Here is a 19,521-nt window from a genome sequence, read left to right as displayed (position 1 = left end):
GAAGTGGCAGCTCCGGTCTCTTAAACGTACGTACGGCCGGGAGAGCAGTGTGCTGACCACATCCCCCTCTGTATCCGGTGACACCTGTGGGCTGAGGACGGCACAGCAGCCGGTTGGTACCGTTGTGCCTTCACGGCCTGTTCGGGCGTAGTTTAGTTTAGTTTCTTTTCGATACATTTACTCAAATGTTTTCTCATTCTCCATTTCGTGTGGAGTTTACAATACTGACAGTGTGGTATCATCTTTCTCATCTGATGCAACACCAGGCACCACGATTTTTTAGCTGACAGTCAGCAAAGGTGAGAACATGGCAGCTGTATAGTCAATAAAAAAAAGGTGACGGCTCTGTAACTGTACCGTGTAATTTATATTAAGAAAATGTTCAGTTATTGCCTATTGCCAGTAGAATTATTTTCCACCTGTTCATCATAGGAAATGATTTGTGAATGTATAATGTAGATTCATAGTGAGTAGTGAGAGGAATTATCACAATTATCACAATTCACAATATCACATTATCTGTAGTGAGAGGAATTATTCACAATTTAAAAAAATTTGCAACTGGGTATTTTTATTTATTTTGCACAGAGTTTGGGAAGTTATATGGAAAAGAAGCATTAAAGACCCATTTAGCCCAAATGGAAGATTGCAATTAGAAACTCAGATAATGTAATAAGCCTTTTATTACAGCAATGAGTGGTAGTTGTCTTTGACTTAAAAATAAGAACAATTTATTTTACTAAATCCAAGAAAACTGATCTACTAATAGTTTTCTACACTGAGGTGGGTAAACAAAAGAAGGAAGTATTACAACAAAACTATTATATTATTGCGATGAAATGGAGATTTATTATGGTGTACAGAGTTTCCTCATATTCCTTCAAAGTCCGCTTCATATAGCAGGCACCAGTAACTGAAAAGTATTTTGAACCTCAGTCCAAGTAAAGCATTATAATCAAAAATACTTCCCTTCACCACCAAATTAATTACTCCTCAATGCCGCAGATTGTGCTGTATCGAGCTACTCCTTCCTTTAGCCATATTGTGCCAGGGAGTTATTTTCCCCCCAATTTATTTATTTATTTATTATCATCCCAATGATCACACTTGTGATATAGGATTTGTCAGGATACATTTCAACAACTATATAATATCTTAACAAAATGTTTTTCTATGCTGAATTCATATGAATCTATCTTATGTTTAATACAATATACAACTAATAAGTGTTTTTATAACATAATTTCTTATACCCCCCATGAACCATGGACCTTGCCATTGGTGGGGAGGCTTGCGTGCCTCAGCGATACAGATAGCCGTACCATAGGTGCAACCACAACGGAGGGGTATCTGTTGAGAGGCCAGACAAACGTGTGGTTCCTGAAGAGGGGCAGCAGCCTTTTCTGTAGTTGCAGGGGCAACAGTCTGGATGATTGACTGATCTGGCCTTGTAACACTAACCAAAACGGCCTTGCTGTGCTGGTACTGCGAACGGCTGAAAGCAAGGGGAAACTACAGCCGTAATTTTTCCCGAGGGCATGCAGCTTTACTGTATGATTACATGATGATGGCGTCCTCTTGGGTAAAATATTCCGGAGGTAAAATAGTCCCCCATTCGGATCTCCGGGCGGGGACTACTCAAGAGGATGTCGTTATCAGGAGAAAGAAAACTGGTGTTCTACGGATCGGAACGTGGAATGTCAGATCCCTTAATCGGGCAGGTAGGTTAGAAAATTTAAAAAGGGAAATGGATAGGTTGAAGTTAGATATAGTGGGAATTAGTGAAGTTCGGTGGCAGGAGGAACAAGACTTCTGGTCAGGTGACTACAGGGTTATAAACACAAAATCAAATAGGGGTAATGCAGGAGTAGGTTTAATAATGAATAGGAAAATAGGAATGCGGGTAAGCTACTACAAACAGCATAGTGAACGCATTATTGTGGCCAAGATAGACACGAAGCCCACACCTACTACAGTAGTACAAGTTTATATGCCAACTAGCTCTGCAGATGACGAAGAAATTGAAGAAATGTATGATGAAATAAAAGAAATTATTCAGATTGTGAAGGGAGACGAAAATTTAATAGTCATGGGTGACTGGAATTCGAGTGTAGGAAAAGGGGGAAAAGGAAACATAGTAGGTGAATATGGATTGGGGGACAGAAATGAAAGAGGAAGCCGCCTGGTAGAATTTTGCACAGAGCACAACATAATCATAGCTAACACTTGGTTCAAGAATCATGAAAGAAGGTTGTATACATGGTAGAACCCTGGAGATACTAGAAGGTATCAGATAGATTATATAATGGTAAGACAGAGATTTAGGAACCAGGTTTTAAATTGTAAGACATTTCCAGGGGCAGATGTGGACTCTGACCACAATCTATTGGTTATGACCTGTAGATTAAAACTGAAGAAACTGCAAAAAGGTGGGAATTTAAGGAGATGGGACCTGGATAAACTAAAAGAACCAGAGGTTGTACAGAGATTCAGGGAGAGCATAAGGGAGCAATTGACAGGAATGGGGGAAAGAAATACAGTAGAAGAAGAATGGGTAGCTTTGAGGGATGAAGTAGTGAAGGCAGCAGAGGATCAAGTAGGTAAAAAGACGAGGGCTAGTAGAACTCCTTGGGTAACAGAAGAAATACTGAATTTAATTGATGAAAGGAGAAAATATAAAAATGCAGTAAGTGAAACAGGCAAAAAGGAATACAAACGTCTCAAAAATGAGATCGACAGGAAGTGCAAAATGGCTAAGCAGGGATGGCTAGAGGACAAATGTAAGGATGTAGAGGCCTATCTCACTAGGGGTAAGATAGATACCACCTACAGGAAAATTAAAGAGACCTTTGGAGATAAGAGAACGATTGGTATGAATATCAAGAGTTCAGATGGAAACCCAGTTCTAAGCAAAGAAGGGAAAGCAGAAAGGTGGAAGGAGTATATAGAGGGTCTATACAAGGGTGATGTACTTGAGGACAATATTATGGAAATGGAAGTGGATGTAGATGAAGATGAAATGGGAGATATGATACTGCGTGAAGAGTTTGACAGAGCACTGAAAGACCTGAGTCGAAACAAGGCCCCCGGAGTAGACAATATTCCATTGGAACTACTGACGGCCGTGGGAGAGCCATTCCTGACAAAACTCTACCATCTGGTGAGCAAGATGTATGAAACAGGCGAAATACCCTCAGACTTCAAGAAGAATATAATAATTCCAATCCCAAAGAAAGCAGGTGCTGAAAGATGTCAAAATTACCGAACTATCAGCTTAATAAGTCACAGCTGCAAAATACTAACACGAATTCTTTACAGACGAATGGAAAAACTAGTAGAAGCCAACCTCGGGGAAGATCAGTTTGGATTCCGTGGAAACACTGGAACACGTGAGGCAATACTGACCTTACGACTTATCTTAGGAGAAAGATTAAGGAAAGGCAAACCTACGTTTCTAGCATTTGTAGACTTAGAGAAAGCTTTTGACAATGTTGACTGGAATACTCTCTTTCTAATTCTAAAGGTGGCAGGGGTAAAATACAGGGAGCGAAAGGCTATTTACAATTTGTACAGAAACCAGATGGCAGTTATAAGAGTCGAGGGACATGAAAGGGAAGCAGTGGTTGGGAAGGGAGTAAGACAGGGTTGTAGCCTCTCCCCGATGTTGTTCAATCTGTATATTGAGCAAGCAGTAAAGGAAACAAAAGAAAAATTTGGAGTAGGTATTGAAATTCATGTAGAAGAAATAAAAACTTTGAGGTTCGCCGATGACATTGTAATTCTGTCAGAGACAGCAAAGGACTTGGAAGAGCAGTTGAATGGAATGGACAGTGTCTTGAAAGGAGGATATAAGATGAACATCAACAAAAGCAAAACAAGGATAATGGAATGTAGTCTAATTAAGTCGGGTGATGCTGAGGGAATTAGATTAGGAAATGAGGCACTTAAAGTAGTAAAGGAGTTTTGCTATTTGGGGAGCAAAATAACTGATGATGGTAGAAGTAGAGAGGATATAAAATGTAGGCTGGCAATGGCAAGGAAAGCGTTTCTGAAGAAGAGAAATTTGTTAACATCCAGTATTGATTTAAGTGTCAGGAAGTCATTTCTGAAAGTATTCGTATGGAGTGTAGCCATGTATGGAAGTGAAACATGGACGATAAATAGTTTGGACAAGAAGAGAATAGAAGCTTTCGAAATGTGGTGCTACAGAAGAATGCTGAAGATTAGATGGGTAGATCACATAACTAATGAGGAAGTATTGAATAGGATTGGGGAGAAGAGAAGTTTGTGGCACAACTTAACCAGAAGAAGGGATCGGTTGGTAGGACATGTTCTGAGGCATCAAGGGATCACCAATTTAGTATTGGAGGGCAGCGTGGAGGGTAAAAATCGTAGAGGGAGACCAAGAGATGAATACACTAAGCAGATTCAAAAGGATGTAGGTTGCAGTAGGTACTGGGAGATGAAAAAGCTTGCACAGAATAGAGTAGCATGGAGAGCTGCATCAAACCAGTCTCAGGACTGAAGACCACAACAACAACAATAATTTCTTATGTGCTTAACAGACCTGTTCCTTGATGTTGTGATTTCATTTGTCACATTTATGATATCATATATTCTTATACAGTTGAGCAGAGCTATTCACTTATCCTGTAGTGACATTTGTCAAGCATGTGGTTCTTTATATTCTAATACAGTTGAGCCTAGAAATTCACTTACACTGTATCAACATTTGTCAAGCATGTGACTCTTTATAACAGTTTTAAATTTATCCTCATTTTCCAGCTTTTTGATTTGTTTTGGTAGTGCATTAAAAAAGTTTAATGCCTTGATTACAAACATGTTTCTGACTTCAGGTCCTTGTTACAGCTTGTAAGGGGAGATCTTTACATTGCCGTGTATCGTAATTATGATAGTCTGTATTGGTTTTAATTTTGTCCTGATTTCTTTTGATCATCAACAGAAATTTCAGAATGTATAATTATGGAATTGTTAAAATTTTCAATGCTTTAAAAAGGGGCCTACAATGTGTTTGAGGTGCGCTCTGGCTCATTATCCGAATAGCGCATTTTTGCAATTTGAAAGTCTCATTTAGACGACAATTTATTTTTTCCCAGAATACTATCCCATAGGACACAATGGACTGAAAATAGCCAAAATATACTAATCTGGTACAGTCATTACTACAAACTCTTGAAATTATTCTAAGTACAAAACATGCTGAATTTAGTTTTAGTGCTAAGCTCACCAAATGGTCCTCCCAGTTTATCTTCTCATCACTGTGCATACCCAGGAATTTTGCACACTGTACTCAAGTTGTTTGTCCTCCATGGTGGCATTTAGGTCATCATGTTCACTTATTTTTCCATATTGCACATAATTAGTTTTTTTTTTTTTCATTCACTGTTAGCTTGTTTGCACTAAACCATTTTTGTATATCTTGTAGGACATGGTCCACAGCACTGTGCAATGACTGCTTCATATCACTAACTATTAAACTAGTATAATCAGCAAATAACACGATTCTAGCTTTTCTCTCTGACACCCGGATATCACTAATGTAAATGAGGAATAGCAAAGGGCCTAATACACTTCCTTGGGGTACTCCTACAGTGACCTCCCTTGGACCTGACCTTAGTTTAATTTTTTGGTTAATATTTGGTGCTGTAATTTCAACTACCTGCATCCTCTTTTCCAGATACGACTCAAACCACTTTTTACCGGTCCTCTAATACCTATAGCTTCAGGTTTTTCCAAAAGTATGCTGTGGTCAACAGTGTCAAAGGTTTTTGACAGATCTAGATTTAATCCAACTACACTTTTTCCCTCTCTCAATTTACTGATTATTTCTTTTGTGTATTCCAGTACAGCTGTTTCGGTACTTCTCCCAGCTTGAAAACTGTGCTGATTACTGTTTACCAGATTGTGGATATTAAGATTAAGGTTTTACAGATACAAATGAAATATAGAGTCACACATTGAGAAAGTTGGGAGAAGTGAGACAGGTCTGTAGTTTTCTATTTTAAGCTTAATTCTCTTTTTCAACAGGGGGACGACTTTAGAAATTTTCAGTTTCTTTGGAAACACTCCCTCAGCCATTGACATGTTTGCTACGAGCACCAATGGTTTCGCTATTTGATTAGCTGTTTTCTTTGCTATTATTATTGACACCTCAACTACTCCAGCTGAAATGTTGGACTTGAGATTTTTAATCATTTTTAAAACTTCCTTTTCGTATGTTGGGACTGCCATCATACTGCTGGGTGCCTTGGGTGCTGCTCTCCTCATCTGCTCCCCAAAATTCCTGCTTAATGTCTGGGGTATATTTAAAAAGTAATTATTTATATAACTGGGCATGGCATATTTATCTAACATTTTATTCTCCCCATCTTTTAGAATAATTTCCTTATCTTTGATAGGTACCCCAGTTTCTTTTCTCACAATTTCCCATGCTATTTTAGTTTTATTTCTGGACTGTTTTATTTCCATGTCATTACTTATTAACTTTGCATTTGCAATTACTCTGCAGTATATTTTCCTATACGTTTTGACATATTCTATAAAATCAGTATCTGCACACTCCCTCAACTCTGAATTGAGTTTTTTCATTTTTTCACACGATTTATTAATGCCAAGAGTCATCCGAGAACCTGACTTTATGTGTCCATTAGACTTGATTCTGGTCAGTTTCTTTGGGAAACACATATCAAAGTTCATCAGATAATTCGATGAAAATACACTATATGCCTCATCTGTACTTGTTTGTTTCATAACATCTAACCAGTTTTTCTTTTCTAAGATACTTATGAACAGATGACAGCTGTCCACAGAGAAGTTTCTTTTGTAAATATTATTTATACCTTTATCGTCGTTTGACCTTAAAGGGATTTCAATGGTGAGAGCATTGTCGTCAGACAATCCTAAATCTATGTTACCTCTATTTCACAGAGTACCTCTTTGTCAGTTACTCATCTAACCTTCAGCTTTCTTCTGTAGCACCATATTTCAAAAGGATCTGTTTTACTGTTGTCTGAATTGCTTATCAATCACGTCCCAATTACATACAAGTGTAGACTCCACACAAGTACCTTCAGGAAAGGTCTCCTAACATAAACGTAAACACCGCTCACGGATTAGGCCTTAGGCCTGTTCTGGCTGGCCAACTGCTGCCTAAAAGGCACTACGAGGAGCGGTCTACGACGGTGGAACGTGTGATCGGCATGCTGACAATTGCTCCAGCCGTTGTAGCCACCAGATGAATCCTGATGATGCTGTTGCTTCTTAATTTGACCTCACAAGGGCTGAGTGAATACCGTACCATATCTCCCTATCTCAAAAGATATCTGAAGAGGTACCAGGAATTGAACCTGCGACCTCCACACTGAAGGCAGCAACATTAATCGTTTGGTTGCAGAGGTGGACTTTCTGACACTTAAGTTTGAATTTGATGTTAACAGAGTCCTCTTTTTCAGAAATGCTTTTCTTGTTATTGATAACCTGCATTTTACATCCTCTCTAATTCAGCAATTATGTTATTTTGCTACTCAGATAACATAACTCCTCCACTACTTTTAGTGTCCAATTTCCCAATCTAATTCTCTCGCCACAGCCCGTTTTAATTCGACTATATTCTGCTACCCTGTCTCGCTTTTGTCGACGTTCGTCTAATATCCTCTTTTCGAGACATTATCCGTTCTGTTCACCTACTCTTCCGAGCCCTCTCCCGACACTAACAGAAATTACAGAGTCATCAGGAAACCTCAAGCTTTTAATTTCTTCTTCCTGAACTTTAATTCCATTTTCAAATTTATTCCCAGTTTCCTTTACTGCTCGCTCAGTGAACAGACTGAACGACACCTGGTTTAGGCTACAACCCCATCTTCCTCGCTTTGCAGCACTGCTTCCCTTTCGTCGGATCCGCACGTGGAGGGTGTCATGGAATAGCGGGTGCTTAGACAGAGAGCAGATACGATTAGAAGTACGCACAATCACAGTGGCACTGCTGTTTATGTAAATTCGTACAGTATGTCCAAGAGATTCCATTAGACAGAGCCTAATCATTATAAATGATCAAAATACAGAAATGCTACTATAACCTTCACTCGTAGACTACTAGTTGGCTCATTGCAGTGTCTTCTTATCCAGTTCAGCAGTGGTGCTACATACGTGTACGACCAGAGATGTGGCTTCAAGACGGCAGCGGATGCGTTCTGCCTGGCACGGTATCGATACTGTACGGCACTGCAACTTTCGTGCCCTTAAACTCTTACATCTGCAGTCTACTTTCTGTACGTGCCATAAATATCCTTTCACTCCCCGTATTTTATGCCAGCTAACTTCAGGGGCAGTATGGCCCTGTGTGTTTCTACATTTCTCTGGAACCCAAACTGACCTTCCTCGAGGCCAGCTTCTACTAGTTTTCCCGTACCTCTGTAAGCGTGATGGCATGTCAATAAATAAGTTGCAAAACAGGCTAGAGGCAATAAAAATCGAAGTAACTTCCTGAAATTTGTTTCACTTTGCTACATATTCACACTGTACATTCAGACACTTATCCCACCTTTTTACAAGCCTTCAATAACTGGCAGCAAAGAAGTCTTCCGAGGGTAAGTTGGGACCGTAGGGCAACTGTTCAAAGCATTCCCAATTAAATATCGGTAACAGGTCCCGTATTTGTCTTTCTGTACGAGGGCAGGCACTGTCATCTAGAGGAATCACTACATTTGTGGTGAATGGTGTGTCAAGAGTTCCCACACACTGGTGCAGTATGACACGGCATTCGGTGCCTCACCATGAGGCCGGAATTTCACCAGTACAGCCCTCACGTGTCCCAAAACGTGGTGAGCAGAATCTTGCAGGCTGACGGAATGGCCTTCAGTGTTTTTATTGTCGAGGAGGTAGAATACTTCCGTTCCGTGGATGGTCGTTTGGTCTCTGGTTGAAAGTGGTGAACCCAAAACTTGACCCCCGCAACAATTTGTGCCACTAAATCCTCTCCTTCCCTCCTTCCTTCCCCAGAGTATCGAATGAGGTGCTGTTGAGAAAAGCCCATTATATTCATTTTGTGCTCCTCAGTCACCATGCTAGGCAACCACTGTGCACAAACTTTATGAAACTTCAGCTGCTCACCCATTATAGTGTAAGCTGTTTGACACGAACATCCTACAGCACGTGCTACGTCACTGATCGCCACATACCACTCGTTACAAAGTATCTGCTCCACACACTGCTTCTCGGTTTCAGTTGCAGCCACTGCAGGACAGCAAGCATGCTCCCAATCTCTGACGCTTTGCCTTCCCTTTATAAACTCCTGATCTGAGTGAACGCAGATTTCTGTGATAAACAGTTGTCAACATACACGGGACCCATTTCACGATACACTTCCCCTGTGAACAGCCCTTCCACCCACAAGAAATGCACGACCACATACTATTCTACTCGTGTACACTTCCCTGCAGCATCTAAATGTGTACACGTGCCACTATCTGCTGGCAAAGTATGTATGCACGATTTAAACACAGTATAAGGTAAACTGATATTTGTGACTTATTCGTTGACTTGTCCTCACGGTGTCAGTATTTTGCAACAATGGTTTAGTAAACCGTTGGTCCAGTAGAATACACAACTGTAAGTACAGCAACTGCCTTCTCTGGAATTGGAACCGTGACACCCTCCTTGAACTCGGAGAGTATTTTGCCTGTTTCATACACCTTACGAGGTCTGTTCAAATAATTCTAGAACTTTGTCCAAAAAATTTGTCTATGCTTACCTTCTATTTCTACACGCTCTCTTTCGAAATACTCTCCACCACAATTGATAACACCGCTCGCAATGTCGTTTCTACATGTGGAAGCAGTCCTGGTACGCCTCTAGACGGATTACGCAAAACGCTGTTTTAAAATCTTCTTTTACGTCGTCTATCATTGCAGATCTTTGTCCTTTCAAAAGGGATTTCAACTTTGAAAATAAAAAAGTCCACAGAGGCCAGGTCTGGAGAGTACGGAGCATCAGGCAGCACAGTGATTTCATTTTTTGTGCTACAGTCGTGCAGCAACAGGGAGAGATGTGTGGACGCGTTATCGCGAAGCGAGAGCCGTGAACTGTCTCGCCACTTTTCAGGCTGTTTCCTTCTCACATTTTATTGGGCTTCGTAACACGTCCCAATCCTACCATCGGTTAACAGTTTGTCCCTGTGGAACAAATTCGTGATGAAGATGAACTAATCATTCAAAGTCAAAGAAAACTGTCCGCATCGCTTTGACATTTGATCTGACCTGATGAGCTAGTTTTGGTGTCGGAGAATCCTTCCCGATCCATTGTGAAGATTGAACCTGAGTCTCAACATCATAACTGTAGACCAACATCTCATCACCCGTTATGATACTCTTAAGGACCATCTCATTCTCATTTGTGCGATGCGAGAGCCCTTCACAGGTTGCACGGCGAAGATCTTTCTGGTCTCAACTCACGAGCTGTGGGACGAATTTGCTGGCAACACATAGCACTCCAATATGCTGTGTCAAGATTTCATGACACGGTCCAATTGAAATGTTACATTCTTCCGAAATCTCTCGGACAGTCAGTCTGTGACTGGATCGCACAATTTTGTCGATGTTACCGACACGAGTGTCGGTGGTAGACGTCGGAGGGTGTCCCGAATGAGGGTCATCTCTAACTTCTGTCCAGCCATTTTTAAACTGTGTCAGCCATTTGTAACACAGAGTACGACTTAATCACTCATCACTGTAGGCTTCCTGCATCGTTTGGAGTGTCTCTGCAGATTTTCTTGAGTTTCCTGCACAATTTAATGCAGATGCATTGCTCCTCTAGCTCTTCCATCTCGAAATTCACAAACTGTGCAACACAACATTCTACTAAATGCAGCACTCAACAATAACTAACAGAAATACAACAATGAAACACATTAAACACAAGCATACGCGGATGCCAACCACATTTCACTCTAAATTACAAATGTTCTGGAATATTTTGAACAGACCTTGTACACACACAATGGAATAGTTCTGTCATGGCTGACTCTCCCAAGGATCTCAATAATTCTGAGGGAATGTCATTTTCTCCAGGGGCCTTATTTCAACCTTCAGTGCTCCAACAAATGCTTCTCGCACAATAAGATCCCCCGTCTCATTTTCATTTACTTCATCATCCCTTTGCTTTCAAGTTGATTTCCATTGTAAAGTCCTTCTACACACTCCTTCCACCATTCAGCTTTCTATTCTTTGTGTAGTACTGGCGAGCCACTTGAGCTCTTTATATTTGTACAGCTGTTTCTCTTTTCTCCGAAAGTCATTTTAATGCTCCTCTACATGGCATCTATCTTTCCCCACAGTAATGTGTGCTCCTGTAGCTTTGCATTCATCCATTAGCCATTCCTGCTTAGCAATTTTGCACTTTCTGTACAACTGACACACACACACACACACACACACACACACACACACACACACACACACACACTAAGAACCACAAGGGCCTCAAGCAAACCATCATCAAACCGAATATCAGAGACGCCAGTGAGATAGCTTTTCGTGACTGTTCATACATACAACGTGACACAGCCTAAGATTGATGGATGTCAGAAGCATAAATAAATGCTACAGTCTCAATCAATGATGATACGCTTTGGCCTCTTATGGTTCTCAGTGGCTCATATAATTTATGGTTGTATAATTTTATCAAGCAGTGTAATATAATTAACACAAATTTCCTTATGTCTCTCAGTAATTCACATACATTTGTAAATTGATTAAACATGTCCTATTTTTTATGTGTAATTTATGCAGTATACTCCTGATTACATGTTCACATGCAAAATTAAATAATTAAATACAAGTACATTCTAAATTATTGAAAATTAGATAAAAATTAAAGAATTTTTTAAATTAAGGAACTTAGTACTGTAGAGCAGTACAGGTCATTGTCCTAGGAAGTATTATTATTGATGCTGAAATTTATTGACTGCACGGTACTATGAAATATCAAAAATCAGGTTGTTCTGCAAAATAAAATTTCGTCACAAACACTGACTGTCTATCCTAGCATTTACCCCATCATAAGGCACTACTATTTAACACGATTTGGCAGATTTTGTTTTTATTTTAAATTTGAGGCCAGATACCCTTCCTGGTGCCACAGTCACCAGTTAACGTCAGGGAGGAGAGCTGTGGCTGCCACACGACTATGGATCGTGTAAACTTTGTTCTTTGTGTAACCGTATATTACAGATATTTGTACCGAGTGGAGATTGGGGACCAGCCCAGCATTTCCCTACACGAGTGCAGGAAACCACCTAAAAGCCACACTCGGGCTGACCGAAGTACCAGACCACCGGTTCCCAACCCCTCATGGGACTCGCCACTCTTCGTCGGGTCCGTGCTCGGCTACCGTGAGGCCTCTGCCTTTGCAGCACAGTTTCCCTTCGGTGCTGCACGTATATCCTAACACTGTTCTATTTCTTCTCCCTCGGGGAACGTGTCCGGAATGTTTCTGGAAAGGTGTTTTGCATTTTCAGTGGCCAATATCAGAACAGTCTCTGCACTGTTTTTCATTTCTTTTTTCTTTCCTTGTTCCCCTTCTCCTATGCTTCCTCCGTTTCGGCGTTTGATGTCCTCCTTTTTTCTTCTTCCTCCCCGTGCACCGCCTATGCCTCTGACACGTAACACGTGAACGGGTAATGTGTAAAACCCAGCCCCAAGTCGACAGGTAGAGTTCGCACGTACCCCCTCGTAGAGGCCGGGCCTGAGGAGAGATGATTGCCTGAGCTGCTACCTTCTCAAATTGCCAATTGGAACGTCTGTTAGGTGTTCGTGAGGTGCAATCTGAAGTGTGAACAATCGTCTGAGGCAAGTGTGCCCCCTTCTGACGTGTGCCCCCCAGTAGTAAGGAGCACGCCATCGGAGATGCCGAAAATCGTGGGGGATTTTCTCGCAACGAGCCAATCGTCTTCACCTTCAACGTCTACAAAACATAAACGGAATGAGGCCAATGATTCAAAAGACCCTCCCAGCTGCACCACGGTTCCACGTGGTTTCACATATTGAAGACGGTCAGTCACTACGCTAAATCCGTATATTACCTGGAAAGGTGTCGATGCAACTGCTGGCCCTGTGAACTCCTGCTCTCATTTACACAATGTCACTTTGCTTTCGAAGGCTACTTCTGACTCTCAGGCACGACACTGTTCGCAGCTCCGCTCCTCCGCGGCTATCCCGTCGGTGTCGAGGCCCGCCAAATGCAGAATTCTTCCTGCGGTGTTATTTACACTACACCGCTCGACGGTCTGACTGAGGCAGAAATCCGAACATACCTCTCCGATCGGAGTGCCATCGCAGTCTATTGTGTGATGAAAAAGGTAGATGCCTCCTCAGTGCCCGCACGCACTCTGTTTCTCACTTTTGACAGAGTGGTTCTTCTGTCAAAGATCAAAGCAGGTGATGAAGTTATCACAGTCAGACTGTATATTCCAAACCCGACGCACTGCTACCGGTGTCACCGTTACGACCACACCTGAGAGTCCTGTCGACTCCCGGCCAGATGTGTAACCTGCGGTAGTGACGCTCACGAGGGCGAGTGCCCACCTCCTTCTCCCCGCTGCAGCGACAGCGCTGACGACCGTGCCAAATCCTCCTGCGATTATCCCGCGTATCTCGACGAGTCGGCTGTCCGGGAGATATGAGTGAAGGAAAAACTGCATTACCCAGCTGCTCGTAAGTTGTCGGCTACTCGTAAACCCCACGTCCTACCGCCTGGCACCTACAGTATCGTTCTCGCTCTACGGAGGACCCGGCCGTGCAGACGTCCGACCTAATATTTAGCACCGCGATTGTGAAATTGCTCGGTGTCCCGGTAGCGTCCCCGTCTCCTCCTCCAGCTGTGCGACAAACTTTCGCCTCCCAGGGTTAAGCCACCTGCTACACAACCGGCAGGCATAAAGGACAGAAGGAACACTCCTACAAAGACTTTGTACATCCCTCCAGCCAGCCGACATCAGAGTCTTCCTCTGCCAACCGGAAAGGCTCCGAGAAGTGGAACGGAGGCGGCCGGTCTCCCCTGTGACGCTGTCGCCACGTGATACCCTCACCTGGCAGAACTCTGTGTCGCCGGTGTGCACTCTCGGCTGTTTTTCTGCCCTGGAATACGCAGGCCGACAGACAGAGAATGCCGACACTCCTGTAGACTTCACGGAGTGGGATGTTCCCGCTTCCGTGTCCCGTAGTGACAGGTATACGTAGGCCGGCATTCGGCAGCCGCCGAGGTGACACCCCTCCGTGTTTTCCTCGTCGTGACTCTCCTCCGGTGGAACGTTTGCGTTCTTCGATCCGACGACGACAATTTATGGGTGCTCTTAGAATCACAGTGTCCACTCGTCCTCTGCCTCCGGGAAAACAATATTGCATCCTCACGACCACTTTGAGCTCTCGCATTTCTTTCCAGTCTGTTTTGACCTCCTCCCCCTCGTGGAGGAGCCTTGTAGCTCGTACGGGATGATGTTTACAGTCGATCCACCTCTCCGATTACCCATCTCCGAGCTGTTGCAGTTTGCCTTTTCTTTCCTCACTTGATCTTTTCCTTCTGTACCATTTATGTCCCTCCGTCATTTGATATCGCCGGGGCAGACTTTCTAGAGTTTATTGGGCAGCTACCTCACCCCATTCTGCTGCTCAGTGACTTTAATGTGCATCGGCCCCTTTGGGGTTCTACCAGAATGTGTCGGAGAGGTGACCTCTCGGCTGACCTTCTCAATCAAATTAACCTCCTCTGCCTTAATGTAGGAGCACCCATGTTCCTTTCAGACTTCACGCACACCTATTCCCATTTGGAGCTATCCTTCTGCACTGACCAGCTCGCCCACTGTCTGAGGCGTACGTTCTCTGACACGTAATCGAGTGACCGTTTTTCCCGTGTAATATCCGTTTGCTGACTCCTATCCCATCTACGTGCACACCCAAATGGCAGCTTACTAAGTCTGACTGGAGGCTCTACTCCTCTCTGGTGACCTTCGACAAACATTGTGCTGACCAGGTAGAGTATCTTGCAGATGTTATCATTACTGTGACACAACATTCCATTCCTCACACTTTCTCTTCACCACGCTGCGCCCCCCGGTCCCTCGGTGGACCGAGGCGTGCCGCGACGCAATTTGTGTGTGGACACGTGCTCTCTGCATTTTTAACCGTAATCCTACAATGGCAAACTGCATTCATTGTAAACAGTTGTGTGCACAGTGTCATCACCTTCTTCAGGACAGCAAACAATCTAGTTCGGTTTCATTCATTAGCTCTTTTAACATTCCACTCCCTCGCCCACCATGTGGGCCAATCTCTGACAGATCTCTGGGATTTTCGGGCCTGACAGTAGCAGACAATGTCACAGTGGACCCTACTGCTATCTCCGACACCTTGGGCTGCCATTTTGCTGCCTTCTCATCCGTCGGAAATGAGTGGAAGAGGCTCGGGCAGGGCAAGCACTTTCTGCTTAACATGTACGACCACATCTGGGCAGAGGGCACATTTCCCACAACGGCTCTCGATCTTCCACCATAATCGAGTCCGTCAACACGAGGTGGCGAAGATGAGGTAGCCGAGGAGGTGGAAACGTGGGTTCAACTATGCCAAGACTGCTCAGTAGCTACAACAGGAAAACACAATTAATTAGCAGGAGTACAAAATAAGAAAGAAGTTATTACTTAACTTTGCTGCAGTCCACGATCAGTTGGTCTTCAATTATAGAAGGCGCGACTAGACTAAGCGTCTGTAGAATGACATAATATACATGTCAAAAATCGTGCAGTGATGACTTAATGTCTTGTAATCTCAAATGTCGAATCCGGTGAATTTGAAAGACTAACTTGGAATGAAGCAACAAAGACTCAATGGCAGCAATACTGAGCTGCAGATGATGACTAACGTCGGCACTGGCTGACCACTGAGCGCGGCTACGAACTGTAGACTGGCACAACTGCATTACTCTCCTGCTGCACACGAAATGGCCCAGCAGTGCCTCGTGGCAAGCGTAAGTACTGTGACTGGCTGTGTACTCTTTGGCTAACACAGCCATTCTTCTGTTCCATTTATTGAGAGAATCACATCCGGCGGATCGGTGTCTCAGGCGGTGGTGTGGTCGTATGACTGATGACATCACATCCCAGATTCTGGCATGAAGCCACTGTCATACCCATATCTAAGGCCGGTAAGGACCTTCCTTCTAGCTACTGCCCCATTTCTCTCACCAGCTGTGTTTGCAAGGTGACGGAACATATGATTCTCGCAATTTACTAAGCATTGCACACTGTGGATTTAGTTGCAGTCGACCATCTCTTCATTTCGTCCACCCGTGTCACGAACGGTTTGCTGCGGAACTCCCAGATTGTGGCCATGTTTTTCGATTTGGAGAAAGCCTACGACAACTGCTGGAGGACCGGTATCCTCTGTCCTCTCTACAGGTGGGGCTTCGGTAGCCGCATATCCCGTTTCCTTCAGGAATTTTTAAAAGACCGAGTTTTCAAAGTACGTGTGGGTTCTGCCTTGTCGGACACCTTTATCCGGGAAAACAGTGTGCCTCGAGGTTCCATCCCGAGTGTCGTCCTCTTCGCTATCGCCATTAGTCCCATAATGGCCTGACTCCCACCGGACTTCTTTGGCTCCCTTTTTGTTGACGATTTTGCATCTATTCCAGTTCTCCACTGACTCGGCTCATCGAGCAGCATCTTCAGCGATGTCTCGATCGTCTCTACTTGTAGAGCACGGACAGTGGCTTTTGTTCTTCTGTTGACAAAACTGTTTGTACATATTTCTTGTGGCGCAACGGGTTTCTTCCGCCATCTTTGCACCTCAGGCCTGTACCTCTTCAGTTTGTTGAAACTATGAAATTCTTGGGTCTCACGCTCGATAGGAAACTTTCTCGGTCCTCTCACGTGTCTTACCTAACAGCCCACTGTATGCACTCCCTCAATGTTGTACGTGTCCTCAGTGGTACTTCCTGGGGAGCAGATCGAACCACCCTCCACTGTTTGTACCGGTCCCTTTTCCATTCAAAACTAGACTAGGGGTGTTTCGTTTTTGCATCTGCACATCTGTCCCTCTTATCCTGTTTCAATACTATTCACCACTGTAGTATCTGTTTGGTCACTGGCACCTATTCACTGGACCGGCTGAGAGTCTGTATGCTGAAGCTGCCAAACTACCGCTATCCTACTTTCTCCTCAGCAGGTAAGCACACCGTTTGTCTGCCGTGCAGGCCACCCACCCTATGCCTCCTTCTTCAATGACTCCTTTGATCGCCAGCATGGGGCACGTCCCTTTTCTCTGTTACCTCCCGGAGTTCACTTTCGGCTCTTCCTCCGACAGCTTAACTTCACAATACCTGCCACTTTCCTGACGCGTGTGAATCCTTCACCAGCTCGACTTCACGCAGTGGCCCGTGTTCGCCTCAGCCTCCATTCGCTTCCTAAAGTCACTACCTCCAGCCTCGCCCTATCGCCTTCAGTTTCACGACCTTCACACGGAAATTCACAATAGTACCTTTGCATATACTGACAGCTCTCGAACTGACCGTGATGTCAGGGGTGCCTACGTCATTGGCACCGACATTCTACATTTCTGACACGGGTGCGTACGACCCTGCACCCTAAAACAAAAACAGAAGACCTGGTCGTTAATCTGCTGCACAGAGCTGATCCGTGTCTGGTTTCCCTCACTGTCATCCGAGGTAGCACGCTGCAGCTAAGCTGTACGAGAAGCTGCTTCCTCGACAAGACTAATTACACTCTACCGTAATGATAAAAAATTACAGCTGAGAACATGACATCTGTCTTCAGAGTGAGACTCCAGATGAGGAGAGAAGCCAGTATCAAGTAGTATCTGTCCCAGACAGCAACAGGCATCACACAACAGAGCTTGGCACAGGCTCCTCCATCATCTGGGGTCTCAGTCTGAAGTCGGTTTAATGACTGAAACCAATTACTGACACCAGATATAAAACAAATTTGTGATCCCGGTTGCTACTTTTTATTATTCTATTAACCGTGATTGCCGAGTTTGGTCATTGCATCAAAAATTCTCACACTACAGAAATAAGCAAATTGTCAATTGCATCTTAATCAATTTCACCCAAATTTGGAAGACATGCTGCTTGCTGTATCACATTCAGCACTATGGCAGTTAGAACTTCCTAGCTTCCACAGGAGTGGTTATATGGGCACAAAAGGGTTTCCTACCACTGACATGTAGGCTGCCCTGCATGACTGGCATGTCATGTGAGTAGTATCTGCACGACTTGCAGTGGCACAGCTGAGCAAGGTGGGGTGGGGGCGCAGGAGAGACTGACGGTGAGAAAGGGAGGAGGAGGAAGCTGAGAGAGAAAAGGGGAGGAAGAGATGGGCAGAGAGAGAGAGTAGGGAAGAGGTGGGAGTAGGGAAGAGGTGGGAGGATGAGGGAGACAGGGAGAGGAAGAAGTGGACACAGCGAGCGAGAGGAGGACGTGTGTGTAACATATGTGTCAAAAGTGTATGTGACCGAAGCCACAGGGAAAAGGCTAGTTAACGATAGTACGAGAAATGTAACCTACAATATAATTTTAACAGGTAACTGTAGTCCAAAAATAAATTAAAAAATGAAAAAAAAGAAACATACCATGTATGAACTCTAAGAGTGATCTCAAAGCAAGATGAGAGGTCCCACATTGCTACATTTTGAATCACGTGCACGTTCTGTTTCTCAGAAGCACACGTATCTTTTAACCAGTCCAATCCCTCACTATAAAGTACAGAAACCAGGAATTGTCCATCTGGTTAAAAACAGTACTCGCACAAGTGGGCCCTCATTTATATCTCACACTATAGCTGAAGGTTCAACTTACCGAGTAGTTCATCTTCTGACAGCCGTGAAGCTGCAAAGTTGTGAGATTCAGACAGTTCCTGCAGATCTTACGTAAGATGCGAGCTCTGGTACCGTGCATCATCGTAAGTGTCCGGAGTTGTGGCATCATACCGGCTGTCCGTAAGACCTCTCTGTCCGTCTTCACACACCTGCAGTGGGCGCACTCGGAGCAGGTGACACCGCAGCAGCTCCTCCCATTCTGTGCCCTGCAGTGTGAGAGGCGCACAATGAGAAACACATAATGATCGAATTCTTATACTTTGACGTAAGTTACGTGCGTAAAACTACTCTCGTTAACTGTGTAGTCCATTTATAGTGAATTAATCCACAAGATCTTGAAGGCAGCAAATACTGGTGCCCAGGTTGACGTTCCTCGACTTTTGGAAGATGTCTGACAGGGTTCCACACTGTAGCCTAATAAACAAAAGACCAGTTTTGTGACTGAACAGAAGAGCTCCTAACAAATGGAACATAGTATGCCATTCTTAGTAAAGAGAAACCTTCAGACATATTAGTAACCTCTGAAATATCCCAAGGGAGTTCTTAAAAGATGTCATTTTCACTTTTAGCTGTAACTGTTTTTATTGTGCTATTGCAATTTTGGATTATAAGCCACTGTCTTGTA

General features: G+C 43.7%; 1 protein-coding gene across 2 annotated transcripts in view; it reads right to left on the bottom strand.

The window, feature by feature from the left end:
* The window catches only part of LOC126428412 (F-box/LRR-repeat protein fbxl-1-like), a 140,885-nt gene that overhangs the window by 67,348 nt on the left and 54,016 nt on the right, over positions 1 to 19,521 (bottom strand). For both annotated transcript variants that reach the window (XM_050090335.1, XM_050090334.1), the window contains exon 3: positions 18,877 to 19,102. In XM_050090335.1, the coding sequence (XP_049946292.1) occupies positions 18,877 to 19,102 (226 nt within the window). The remainder of the gene's footprint in view (positions 1 to 18,876; positions 19,103 to 19,521) is intronic.

This window comes from Schistocerca serialis, chromosome 12 (assembly GCF_023864345.2).
Source record: "Schistocerca serialis cubense isolate TAMUIC-IGC-003099 chromosome 12, iqSchSeri2.2, whole genome shotgun sequence".
Lineage (NCBI taxonomy): Eukaryota > Metazoa > Arthropoda > Insecta > Orthoptera > Acrididae > Schistocerca > Schistocerca serialis.
The sequence above is the reverse complement of the archived record's forward strand: the minus strand, read 5'-3'. Positions and strand labels throughout refer to the sequence as shown.